Source organism: Hesperophylax consimilis, chromosome 13 (assembly GCF_061612785.1).
Source record: "Hesperophylax consimilis isolate HC1 chromosome 13, BYU_Hcon_1.0, whole genome shotgun sequence".
NCBI lineage: Eukaryota > Metazoa > Arthropoda > Insecta > Trichoptera > Limnephilidae > Hesperophylax > Hesperophylax consimilis.
This window is the reverse complement of record NC_142848.1, coordinates 20,051,833-20,065,177: the sequence shown is the minus strand read 5'-3', so window position 1 is coordinate 20,065,177 and position 13,345 is coordinate 20,051,833. Positions and strand designations below refer to the sequence as shown.

Genomic DNA, 13,345 nt, shown 5'->3' with positions numbered 1-13,345 from the left:
TAGTCTTTTTAAAAGATATTTCTCCCAGCCTGATATGGATTCATAAAATTCAAGCTATTTGTATCTCATTTTGCATAATGCTGATATATATATATAAAGTGTTAGAAAAGGAGAACACCACGCTTTCAGTTTGCATTCAAAAGTTTACTATAGACGCTCCCGAAAAATTAAATAATATTAATATGAAACAATATTAATTTAACATTTGAAAAATATTTGTCAAGCTTTCCAAATTTTTTAATAAATACTCAATCATATATGAAAAAAAAGTGAAACCACCAAAACTTTTATAATACCTTAGTGGAATTAAATGTTTTTTTGTTTTGTGTAAGGTCGTAATCATAGTTTATACGATAAAAACAAGCGACTTTACGTTTGCATTCAAAATTTAAATATTTTTAATTGCATATATCGATTTGTAATACCAAAATCTGAAAGAGTCTTTCATCAGCTTTTAAAAACAGAATTTCATTTTGAATATCATTCAAAAACAGCGAATTTATCTGGAATCGAATGTATTCCAAAAATATTTCCCGCGCAATCAGTATTTTGACAGTTTGCTTAAGAGAAATACAATGCAAAATATCAGAGGTTCTAGAGGTTAAACATATCATGTTGTCACCTCTCCTGTGCTGGTGCTGCACCGAGTTGAGTCCCTGGTGCGAGTGCGAGTAGGCGTGCTGCTGCATGTGTCCCTGTTGCAGGTGGTGGTGCTGGTAGCCTCCACCGCCCCCATAGTGCAGTGGGGAGCCCCCACCCTGCAGCTGGTGGTGGGGGTGACCCTGGTGGTGTGGCTGGTGGTGCGGATGGTGCTGCAGCAGGTGGTGCTGGTGGGGTGAGGCGTCGCGCAGCCCAGCCACCGACTGGTTCAGGGCGCTATCTGAGTTGGTGCGCCGCCAGCTGCTGTCGGGCGGCGGGCTGAACAACAACCATTATGCATTAATCAATTTAAATAAAAAACATGAAACTGGCAGAGGAAGTATTAAAGTATACTTAATGCTGTAGAAATGCGACCCCTGAGGCCCATGTATGATAAAACTTTCTACGGTCTTTGTTTTTGTGTTAAAAATGTGGAGATTCAGAATGAATGCAAAGTTGATGTAAGCATAATGGTTAAGATTAAGAAAGGAATGCAGAGTGGATGATCGAAGATAGAAGTGAAAGGAGAATATATGGTGAAGAAGTCGGGGACGCCCAAGGAGGAAATGGCACAACTAAGTGAATCAAACACTTGAGTCGGGTTATGTCAAGAGTCAAAATAACAGAAGAGTATATTTATTTAACACCCAGAGGGCTTTTACATGTAGGTGGTACAATTTTAATGACAGTTTTGAAACATAAGAAAGAAATAATAAAAATAAAATTACATTAAAAAATAATATATGCAACAAACAAAATTAAAAATAACAAGAACATAAATTAAAAAATACAGCGGTTTGACTGGTTTACAAAAATATAACTTCCATTTAGGAATAGTGTTGAAATAAGTCTTTTACGTAATCCACAAAATTCGCAAAGTTAATATTAAACATATTGACATCACCTAAGTATTGGTTTCCCATAGTGTGAAACTGTTGTATTGGGGAGTTGGCAATGTAATTGCGCTTATGTGTGTTGCAGTGGAATAGAGTATTTTGTCGTGTTGTTATTGTAGGTATTCGTAAGTTTATGAGTTGCAGAAGTTCGCAACAGTCGAATTTAGAGTTTAGAATCTTGAATAAAAAAGTTAAGTCGTTTATTTTACGGCTGTCTTCCAATGTGTGTATTTTTAGAGTGTTTAATAAGAAATGATATTGTAAGTCTTCTAGTGGGATATTTAATTTATAATTTATCAAACGCAGAAATTTTTTTTGTATTCGCTCAATGTTATTAATGTGAATTTTGTAAGAGGGAGACCAAACTACTGAGTTGTATTCAATTATGCTTCTAACTAGAGATATGTATAACAGTTTAATGGCTTGATTGGAGTTAAAGTTTTTAGTTGTTCTTAATACGAAGCCTAGTGTTTTCATGCCTTTGTTTACAATTTGGTGGATATGATTGGCGAAACTTAGTTTTTCATCCAAAATAATTCCGAGATCTCTCATTTCCGTGACTCTTTCTAAAGCTGTATTGTTAATGGAATATTCAAATAAAATATGATTTTTATTTCTGCAGTAAGTCAGGGTTTTGCATTAAAAAAACAGATTATTTTGTACGCACCAATCTTTAAACTTATATTTGACTGTAGTATTTGGCAATGATTTACATCAGTTATTTTTTACCTTTGAGACATAATATCGGCATTATTAATTGCAGAGGTTATTCGTCTGGCGCTAAATGTTACAAATAGGCTACTCTGTTTGTCGGGTTGTTGCAAAATTTATATATGTTTTCTTTACAATATCAACAAAAATCAAAACTGTTGCAAGAATTCCTGACTGTACCTGGGAATGTTTCTCTAAAAAGTCTATTGAATACTCGATGGTCAGCTAGAAATGATGCCTGCAATAGTCCAAACAGGGACTAGCTTCAAATAATAGCAGCTCTTGAAAAGAAGAAAAATGATTTGTCATAAAAAATTTTGGGCAGAAAGGTAACCAGTATCTACTTTAGAAATAATGTCTGAATTGTAGAGCTCCATTTTGAAGCAATTTAATTTAGTCACAAAAATTCTGAAATGTGTAGATGATATAGATCCTCAAGTCGTTGCAAATCTCTATAATTAATTCTATTAATTGAAAATAATATAGATTCTTTCGAAATATATGAAGGTGCTGGCGAAAGGAAATCTCACATCAATGAAAATAAAAGCACCATCAAAAGAAAACTTCGTTGTGATGAATCTCGCGAGAGAGAAGTGTTATTTCATTCCATTGCCTCTTCTCGGGTTTGCTTTTCAAATATTATATAAAATCCGACAAAAAACAAGAAACCAAAGAGCTTGAGACAGTTGGGGATTTCGATCAGAGAAAACAAGCTGGAATAGATACAGACGTAAAGCGTTGTTTTGATCAGGGCCAGACTTCCGCCTAGGCCCGAGAGGCCTCGGCCCGAGAGGCCTCGGCCTGGGGCCCCAACCTCAGGGAGGGGGGCCCCGGCCAAGGACCCAACCAACTCTTGAAATAAGTTCCTTAAAACATAACATGTCATCTTTGGGAATGTTGCGAAAATGGTACACATTGACATGGGTCTCACAAATTAATATATGAAATTTTCCATAAGGCCCCAACATCAGAAGGGGGCCCAGCCAGATGCCAAAATGATACGCATTGAGGACACAGGACTGGGAAATAATATTTCACACATTTTTTTGAGCAGAAAATGTTGCTTGTGCAATGATGGAGGAACTAGCTAGCAGTTCTTCGAACTCGCGACGCCTGGATGGTATTTGTCCACTCGGCTACAAGCCTTTAAGAAAATACTAAAGGATTTTGGTCTAAATATTGTTAGAACACTGACACAATGTAAAATAAAAATCGAAAGCATTTATTGCTCTGTCCTTCGACCTAGAAAATTTTTCACCTGAGCCACGTTTTCTATGTGTTTTTTAATGTAATAATTCACATACCCTTCACCCACACCATATAGACATATGCCCCAATTGGGGATGACTTATATAAAAATTTTGCCTGCGACACTTTTCAGTGTCTTTGTGGGAGTCTAATTTTCCACTCTCTTCGCCCTCTTCGCTTACTCCAGTCGGGGATGCCATAGTTCCACAGGCTCCGAGGTTATTGAGGAATTGGGACTAAAGTCTTTTTCTATATCTTTGAAAGTAATCTATACAAAATTTCATTTAATTTTTATATGACCTTTCAAATGCAAAAGAACATTTTCATACATAAATTGTGTAATACACAATAATTCAAAATGATAATAGCGGTGTTTAGAATTTTTTCCAAGTATTTTATCCTTTTAAATGTTCATTTATCTCCAAATCACGATTAGGTGGTATCTTGCACGAGCCCCTTCAATGTATGAAAACGGTTTTCATATGAGGGGGTGTAATTAAGTTTGCGGAATGGGTAAGTAGGTGATTAGTGGGGGTGTCGCTGAATTAGGTACTAATTGAGCAACTCATTATTAGTATAAATACCGGGTTTTATCGTAATTAGGTCATTAGTCTTTGAGCTATCGTCGACCAAACAAGTCAATCAGGGGGAGAATTGTGAATATGGAGAAAATTGAGTTCCGCGCTGTTATAAAATTCCTTACCCAGCAAGGAAAATCAGTTCAGATCAAACTGGAAGAGATGTCATCCGTTTAAGGGGACTCTTGTCCAAGTAAAACTATTGTTTACAAGTGGCATACCCTATTTAAACGAGGCAGGGAATCGCTTGACGATGACCCACAGCCAGGAAGGCCTATCGAGGTGACCACTCCAGAAATTATTCAAAAAGTAAAAATATTAATAATAGAAGATGCCCGACTAAAGAAGAAACAGCTCGCAGAAATGGTTGGAGTATCAGATACATGTCTAAAAATAACTATAGAAATAAAGTACAAGTTTTTATTTGTCAGCTCATGGTTTTTTTCACTTTTGGCATCGGGTATTGGGCTATGGGGGCAGCCGATCATATTTGCCTAGGGTGCAAAATTTAGAAATACGTCCCTGGGCTACACACTTGTATTAGATTGTCTGTTTTAACATAACCCAGTATAGACGCAGCCCACAATAGACAATTCACTTTAAAAGTACAGCCATATTTCTAGTAATTTTCTACGGAGTAAAATGATGTTAATCCACTTTTCACATAGAAACCTCAAATCAGGTAATTCTTCAGCAATTTACTTTAACCTTTGGTTTAGGACCGCATTAATATTAGCGCACAATCCTCTCCAGAGTAGCGAAAGAGTGGAGGGAGGGGCATGTGTTTTCTATTGTTTTGATTGTGACCTATACATATGGCATAGAAGCTTGCCGACTATCAAAGCGGAGGAGCCAATGAAAATATGTGTTTGGTGTGTAGGTAGAAACAAAGACAGGCGCTGCTGTATAAAGATGTGATTATGTATGGTACAGTATGGGGGAATGATGTTGGCGACATGAATGGTGCGAAGATGTGATTGCTGCAGTATGGGTGAATGATGTTGGTGACATGAGTGGTGCGAAGATGTGTTTGCTGCAGTATGGGTGAATGATGTTGGCGACATGAGTGGTGCGAAGATGTGTTTGCTGCAGTATGGGTGAATGATGTTGGCGACATGAGTGGTGCGAAGATGTGTTTGCTGCAGTATGGGTGAATGATGTTGGTGACATGAGGGGTGCGAAGATGTGTTTGCTGCAGTATGGGTGAATGATGTTGGTGACATGAGTGGTGCGAAGATGTGTTTGCTGCAGTATGGGTGAATGATATTGGTGACATGAGTGGTGCGAAGATGTGTTTGCTGCAGTATGGGTGAATGATGTTGGTGACATGAGTGGTGCGAAGATGTGTTTGCTGCAGTATGGGTGAATGATATTGGTGACATGAGTGGTGCGAAGATGTGTTTGCTGCAGTATGGGTGAATGATGTTGGCGACATGAGTTGTACATGCGGCTTCATACTAATAATTATAATTCTTGTTTCTATTATTTATGGAAAAACTCATCGAAACGTGGGCCATTAAATTAAGATATATTTAAATTACAAAAAATAAATAAAGACTGTAATTATATATTTCCTTGTAATTATAATCTTTATTATGAAGAATGTATACTAATTACAAATTGTATAAGGGTGCAAATCTGGAAAATCTGGATGGAACATTAAATAAAGTATTTTCTAATTTGGCAATATAGTTTTGCAATGCTCCCCGAACTCTAAACCAATATAATAAGTATAATCCCAAAAAATATAAGCATAGATAAAGTGGGACCAACAATTCATTTAAAAAAAATGAAGATAAAGGTGACATTAAAAATGAATTTTAACCATTTTCGACTTATCTTGAAAAATTTGTCAAAAACTCGAAATCGTATTTTTTCTGATGGCCTCTCCTGTCGGAGGTTGGATTAGGTTAGGTTAAGTCTCTTCCATCGGAGATTGCCCAAATCAGGGACATATATTCACCCCACAAACTTCAAGTCCCCGCATACCCAATTTCTACCGATTCATAACAAGTTTCTCGTTTTTGCAGTTGTTATGCCGAAATGTTAATTATATAAAAATCCCTCTATAGAAAAAAATCGCAAAGCTCCGAAAATTATTAAAAACACGTTTTGTTCTGTTATTGAATATGTTACAGGCATAAAAATATTCAGGGTATCCTTTTTTTTTTTATAGTGAATACCTCACAAGAGTCCCAACTGCTCCCGTCTGGAGCCAGTGAGACTATGGCATCCCCAATTGGGGGATGTTGTGAGGCTGAAGGTAAGTGGGGAAGGGAAAGAGGAAGGTGGGGAAGTACCTGGCTATTCAGATCTAGTCACTAAACACGGCTAAAGCCATTTGGAGCAACGTTTCAATTCTGAATGGTGGTCTTACACCAGGGCGATACTGAGAGTATCTTCCACTCTGGAACGTGCCGCAAATATACTATATATTATTTTAATTAATTGATTGTGAAATAACACAAATTAATCAAATAAAATTTATTTGCGCACGCCGGGTTCGAACCCGCGACCTTCGGAATGGCAGTCCAATGCGTTACCACTGGACTATGCCGGCCGTCAAAATTAACTTTATCTTCATCTTAAATGCAACTAGAGCATTTTTCGAGAGATTTTTGCTCTATATCAAAAAAGTCTATTTTATTATTATTATTGTTTTTTTTTAATATTAGCGCGCTCTCTCTAACATTCGTATTTACATATCTCCCTTTCAAACTATCTTTGAACGCTTACTACGAGGCCTTAACAACTATTAATGCAAAGAATAAAATTACCTCAGATAAATGGTACTGCCATACGGCGAGGTGTCTATCTTGCGGTCCATGGGCCTTGCGCGCATCGGGCCCACTCCCGCGGGCCGGCCGCGTGGCTGGGCGGACCCGCCCGACATGGTGTTGCCGCCCCCGTTGCCACCCCCATTGCCGCCCGACGCGTTCTGCCGCGCGGCAGCCTGCCCGCCTTGGTGCTGCTGGATGCCACCACCACCACCATCGGCCGCGCCGTATTGCTGAGGAACTGCTTCACCGGGCTGGAGAGGACAAAAGAAACATTAAATACATCTTTTATTATATGTGGCCAAGTCTGAAAACTCCTTAACCTCATCAGACCTGTATTAAAATCTAAGGCTTACAAATAAAGATTTTTTTAAATCAATGAATTTCTTCTTCATGTCCATTGTAATGGGCGCCAGGTCTAAAGAGGTTAAAAATTTGGTCCTGCCTCTGAGAGTTCCGTTGTATCCCTCTGTTTGTTACATGCGTCATTCATGCGAGTTACAACAGAACTATCAGCACGAAAGCCGCAACCGTATATGTTTCCGGTTGCCACCCTCAAGCTTTTGAATTTGGGGGAATAGGTAGACAATTTATTTATATAGGTACTTTCAATATAACTACATGGTGTCCTAAAACTAAGGCAGGAAACTGGAGTCGATTTTGTCTTAAAACTTTTTTTGATTTGATATTACGTTTTCGAGTTAATTGTGGACTCAATTAACTCGGAAATTTTTAGGTTAAATTTGAAAAAAAAAAATTCAATTCAATTTCTTATGTCTCTAAAAAACACGTAGAAGCTTCAAAAGTTTTTCAACCCTTTGGTAGCTCAAAAATGAAAAAAGACAAAAATGTAAATGATCATATGGAAAAAAATCTCTATGTGGTATTGTGATGTAGATTTCACCAGTTTACAGTTTGTATCACTAGTTTCCGGACAATGTATATTATTGTATCAATAAATTGAAATAAAAAAATGGCACTGGAAAAATGTTGATAGGTTATAGTTTATAGTAGATACCATAAATCATAAAAGAGTTTAGTTGACTGGCAGTTTCTAACAGAAGAGATTCTAAACACGGAAGAAAATACCAAAAAACAAGTAAAGTACTATTATTATTTTTTAATGATAAACTAATGTTTATCAGACAAGGTTTTTATGCATAGCACAAAGGATAACAAATTATTATAACCATTAATTACTCGCCTGAAATATCCATACAAATTGAAAATATCTCCAGAGTAAAAATAAATTTTCAATTTGTGTGGATATTTTAGGTGAGTAATTAATGATTATAATAATTTGTTATCCTTTGTGCTATGCATAAAAACCTTGTCTTATAAACATTGGTTTATCATTAAAAAATAATAATATTTGACAAGTCAAAATATTTCACCAACAAATGTAAATATAATATATCTCGACGCCATCTAGTGGGAAATTTAGGAATAACAAAGCCTTTCCTACAAAAAATAAATTTGGTTTTTTACAGGTGAAAAAAATATAATAAGCAGTAATTGTCGATTGAAGTACTTGTACATATTGAATTATTTGGCAGGTTGCGAATAACCCGACGTAACTTAGTGATCCAGAGCACCTGACCGGACATCAGAAGGTGCGGGTTCAATTCCCGTCGGCGGCATTTATTTTTACTCGGGAGATATTTTCAATTTGTATGGATATTTCAGGTGAATAATGAATGCTTATAATAATTTGTTAAAATACTAGTAGGTGTAGGTAGCTTGATGTGGGCGAGACTGCATTCGCCTCTAAACGACAAACACATTTTAATATGTAAATACTTTATGTTTTAAATTTTTGTGCAGTGATTGCATGCAAGAGAAGACAGTTAATAAAACGGCACCAAATACAATTGTTTGGGCGAAAATATCACTGTGATAATTTTTTTGATATTATGAGTGTACATACGAGCAACTGTATTATGCTACTATATTGATGCTACCTCACAGAGGACATTTCGGTTTTAGACTATAAGAATATAATAAACGCTATGCGCTACGTTCCTATATATATATAGGAACGTTATTAGAAAGATATTAGAAGAACGAGATGTGCTATGAGCAGTTCATACTGTGTGGAATTGTTTTGCCCAGTGTCGCCGGTTTTGTTCACCAATACTACTGCACACCTTCGCTTACGCTAAGGTATCCGCACTAATACATAGAACAGATTTCTGTGCGTACACGTCCCGATACCGTTCAAAGTACCCTAATTAGGTAGTACTCCGCCTACGGTCCGGCGGCCAACATAGCATATCTCGTTCTTCTAATATCTTTGAACGTAGCGCATAGCATTTATTATATTCTTATAGTCTAAAACCGAAATGTCCTCTGTGAGGTAGCATCAATAGATTCTAACAGCGGTATCGACTGCACTTGTTTTTTATCCGCTTGAGTTCATAATTAGAGTTTGCAAATCCCGCACCCTTTTCAAATCCTGCGGGATTGCAGGATATAATTTCGAATTCCCGCGGGATTCGTTATTAAGGAGTGTTAAATTGAAGACACGTTTTATTACTTGTTATACCTTTGATACAAGCATATTATAAAAAATATTGAAACGGTAATTTAGTAAGTCATTTAAGAGGAATTTTCGTATCATATTCCGTAAAAAACAACCAACACTGACAGGACTCCATAGTTAGTTGCGATCCATCAACTTTGTTAATTAAATAATAAATAAAACACATTGAAAACAAGTATTTTAAGAATAGTTAAAAATATAAATAATATGATAAAAAATAAGATCGTAAAAAATATAAAAACATGACTGCACTGACAGGACTCTCCATAGTAATTTGAAATCAATCATATATATGTTATTAGTAATATTATTTTTTTAAATTCATTGAAAACTTAACAATATAATAAGTATTTTAAGAAGACTGATAAAAAATAAGATCGTAAAAAACATAGATTATGGAGAGTTCTATCACCCATACGTGAACGGACATGTGTGCAAAACAAAGGCTCACCAGCGGAAAACGTTCTCTCTGCTTCCACACTAGTTGGTGGGACTGTCATCAAGAAGATGTGTGCTAAATGAAGGTAATTCCCTCAATACATCCGTTCTCAAAAACAAAACACCAAGTTTTTGGAGTAATTTTTTTTTTTAATCCCGCAGATCCCGCGGGATCAAAAACTGGTACAAAGCCGTGGGATTGCGGGATGCGGGATTGCAAACCCTATTCATACTGTACGTGAATTCGCTCACAGAGTATATTCAGAAATTCGAAAATTGGGAGTTGAAATAAAAGTGAAATAATACGCTGAATCGCCCCAAATGGCTGATAAAGCCACTATTTGTATGTTATGCTACGTATAGATACGCGAGCCGAACTGCCGAGCTGAACCTCAACTTATGGGAATGGAACGAAGTAACCGCAAATAGCGCGAAACGCCGCCCGCTTGGAGTTGCACCGTTTCATTCCCGTAATTCGTGGCTCGGCTCGTGTTTCGGTTCGCAAATGTACACGTGCCATTAAGTACACTCACTAGATGCGATATGGTGGGTGAAATAGGCTTCTAACTATCTAGTGCCTGAGTTGCAAATGGGGGTTTTATCTCACAAGAATTTCATGCGTGCAATTTGATGAGGGAGTGCGCCAATTCCTACTAAAACAACATTTATAATTTCTACAACAACATGACTTGATAATTTTCTAATCTAATGACGATTATTCATTGGCTTACCTATTATTACTTTATTGCGGTAACGGCAAGTATATTTATGCGCAAATAAATGACATCAAACAATTAATAACCAAAAAATAAACAGAAATTACAATACTGTAAAATTTAGAAGTAAATACGGCGTAATTATATTCTACAACGTATATCTGCACTAGAATAAATAGACAAAACATTAACATAAAATACAGAACACACATAGAAGTGATTACACGTCCACCATAATATGACCTACTTTAGAGGGACTGCCATAAAACATATTCTTCTGTCAAATACATGTTCATAACACAGATAAAAAAAAAAAATTAATAAAAATCCGTCAGATAAAGAACGACGTGGTCCCGTTATGTCGACGATAATCCGAGAAAATCGCACGAAAGTCGGAAAATGCAGGAGGTTCTCGGCAATAGCGCTTAATTATTGAACAACGAGTGGTTCGACCCACTCGTCGTTCGAGTGGAATGACTTTTCACGTTTGGCGTATGTAATTATGTACCTTCGACGAGACTCAAGAACAAGAATGTCGACCAATGTATGTACTTTCGACGGCGATTGCGAGCGGCCAGGATTGGAGAATCAATACCCTAAGCACTCTCCCCCGAACGTATTTAGAGCAACCAAACTTTACAACATCGTTCCTCCAAGTTTGAAAAAGATAGAAAAGATAAATAAGCTTAAGGAAAAAATCAAAACATGGGTGAAAGAAATTAATTCAGACATACTAGAAAATGTATTAAAAACATCATAGAAACTAAATAACAGAAATTCAAAGAAATCTACCAGTCCGCCTCAGCACAGGACTACCTAGTGAGGAGGACTAAGAACAAACAGATGAAATATTATAGGTTATCATATATTGTAACTCTCATCAAACCTGTAATTAAATAGACAATGATAAAAAAAAATTAAAAAAATAATGTGAAGATTACATTGTTTAGTCTTCACAGCTGTAATTAAACGTGCAAAGAAGACAATTACATCAAACTGATGAGGCCTCACCTTTGAGAGGCTACGGCACAACGCGAAAGTGCACATCAAAAATATAAATAGAGGTTTAAAAGTCTGACAAAACCAATTTTTTAAATCTTACTCTTAAATCTGTTGAGAACTTAGGACATTTACGGATAGTTCGATCGAATTTCCGACCAAAAATGAACCAAAAGTAATAGTATGAAAAAACGTCACATTGTTTGTTGTGATGTGAGTGCACGGAAAAAAATGAGTATTGCTAATTTATTAAGAATCTCTTCAAATTATTGGTAATCCGGTTAAAACGTGATTGCAGGCCTTTAACGAATGAATTAACAGGTTTCTTGATACACTTTTAGGACGGGTTGTTTCACAGGATTCGAAAAATTCTTCAAATTTCAAAGTTGATGTTCAAGTTCTGGGAAGGTCCTATTCAAGTTCTTTCATCATTTCAGTTCATCATATCATTTTTCTCCGTGTGCATAGTAAAAATATTCTTATGATCGAAAGGGTGACCGGATAAATCATCACAATGATAATTCATCACATCTTCAAAATGTTATTTAAAGTGATGAAACAAAAACTTTATTAACTGGGTTAAGTAGGTTAGATTAGGTTAGGTTAGGTTAAAAAAAATTCATCGTTTATAATGACTTTATATCACTTTTTAAAAGTGTGTTGAATTGTCACTGTGTTGAGTTATTATGGAATCGATCGAAAGATGTTTCGAAATAATGGCTACCCTTTTACAGCCGAAATGTTTGTCATAAGATCACGCGTTAATTTGTTCAAATTGTTGTGAATGTTATCATTGTTAAAAATTACAACAAGATACATTGTTAATAGCGAACGAAAATTTGAAAGGTCAATGGTAAATAATTGGGTGATAATCAAATAATGATTTTATCAACCGCAAGTTGTGTTAATATTTAACATAGTTTCAAATATTTGAACGATAGCACCTACGCGTACAAGAATTGTGATACATTGAATCACTTCATTGTTGTAAAATTGCTGAATTTGAAAAGCATAACATATCATGTTGGACGATTTAATATTGTAACAACAACACTAGAATGCAGAAATGCAATACTTCGATGTCTGTTATCTCAAATTGGCATATTTTAACATACGGCACTCTAGTTAGGGTAGTGTGAAAGACGGAATGAAAAATAAATGCGATACGTATGTACATATTTTCGAATCGAACCTCCCAGGCCATCATTCCTGCTTGACACAATAGAGGAGAGGCGGGCGCGTTTGTTTAAGCCTGTCGTCCCACTGGCTCGATATCGGTACCGAATCAACAAAAACTTGAGAACCTGCGCATAAAAATCCAACAATGACTGCGCTGCAACCCGTGATGAACTTTACTTTGTCTCCGGTTTTTGACGATTCGGTATCAATACCGAGCCTGTGCTATATTTTCTATACGAACGAAACCTAAAAAAATCACCCGACGTAAAATAAAAATGATGGTGAAAAGAAAAAATAAATATGATGTTTTTGTGGGTCGATGCAATGATATCTTTATCGAAACTTGGACAAGACACTAAACAAAGCATTAGAGCGGAAGATAAGGAGCATTCGAAATGTGGTACAGAAGAGCATCTTCAAAATACGCTAGACAAATAGGATATAAGATATTGTTAGGTTATTATGCCGTGTTGCGCTTCATCATTAATCAACGTTTTCGAGAATATGGAAAGGCAAAGAAGAGCGATATCCGTTAGAGCAGATATGCTGTCAAGGCGTTTTCACTTTTACAGTACAAACGTGAAAAATATACTATTCAACGCTTTCTGCACTTTGCTGTACA

At 36.3% G+C, this 13,345-nt stretch overlaps 1 protein-coding gene across 3 annotated transcripts in view; it reads right to left on the bottom strand.

The window, feature by feature from the left end:
• LOC149418567 (CREB-regulated transcription coactivator 3-like) overlaps positions 1–13,345 on the bottom strand; it is a 92,446-nt gene that overhangs the window by 20,990 nt on the left and 58,111 nt on the right. For all 3 annotated transcript variants that reach the window (XM_089638847.1, XM_089638848.1, XM_089638849.1), the window contains exons 2-3: positions 6,850–7,103; positions 623–918 (exon numbers count right to left, since the gene is read on the bottom strand). In XM_089638847.1, the coding sequence (XP_089494973.1) occupies positions 623–918; positions 6,850–7,103 (550 nt within the window). The remainder of the gene's footprint in view (positions 1–622; positions 919–6,849; positions 7,104–13,345) is intronic.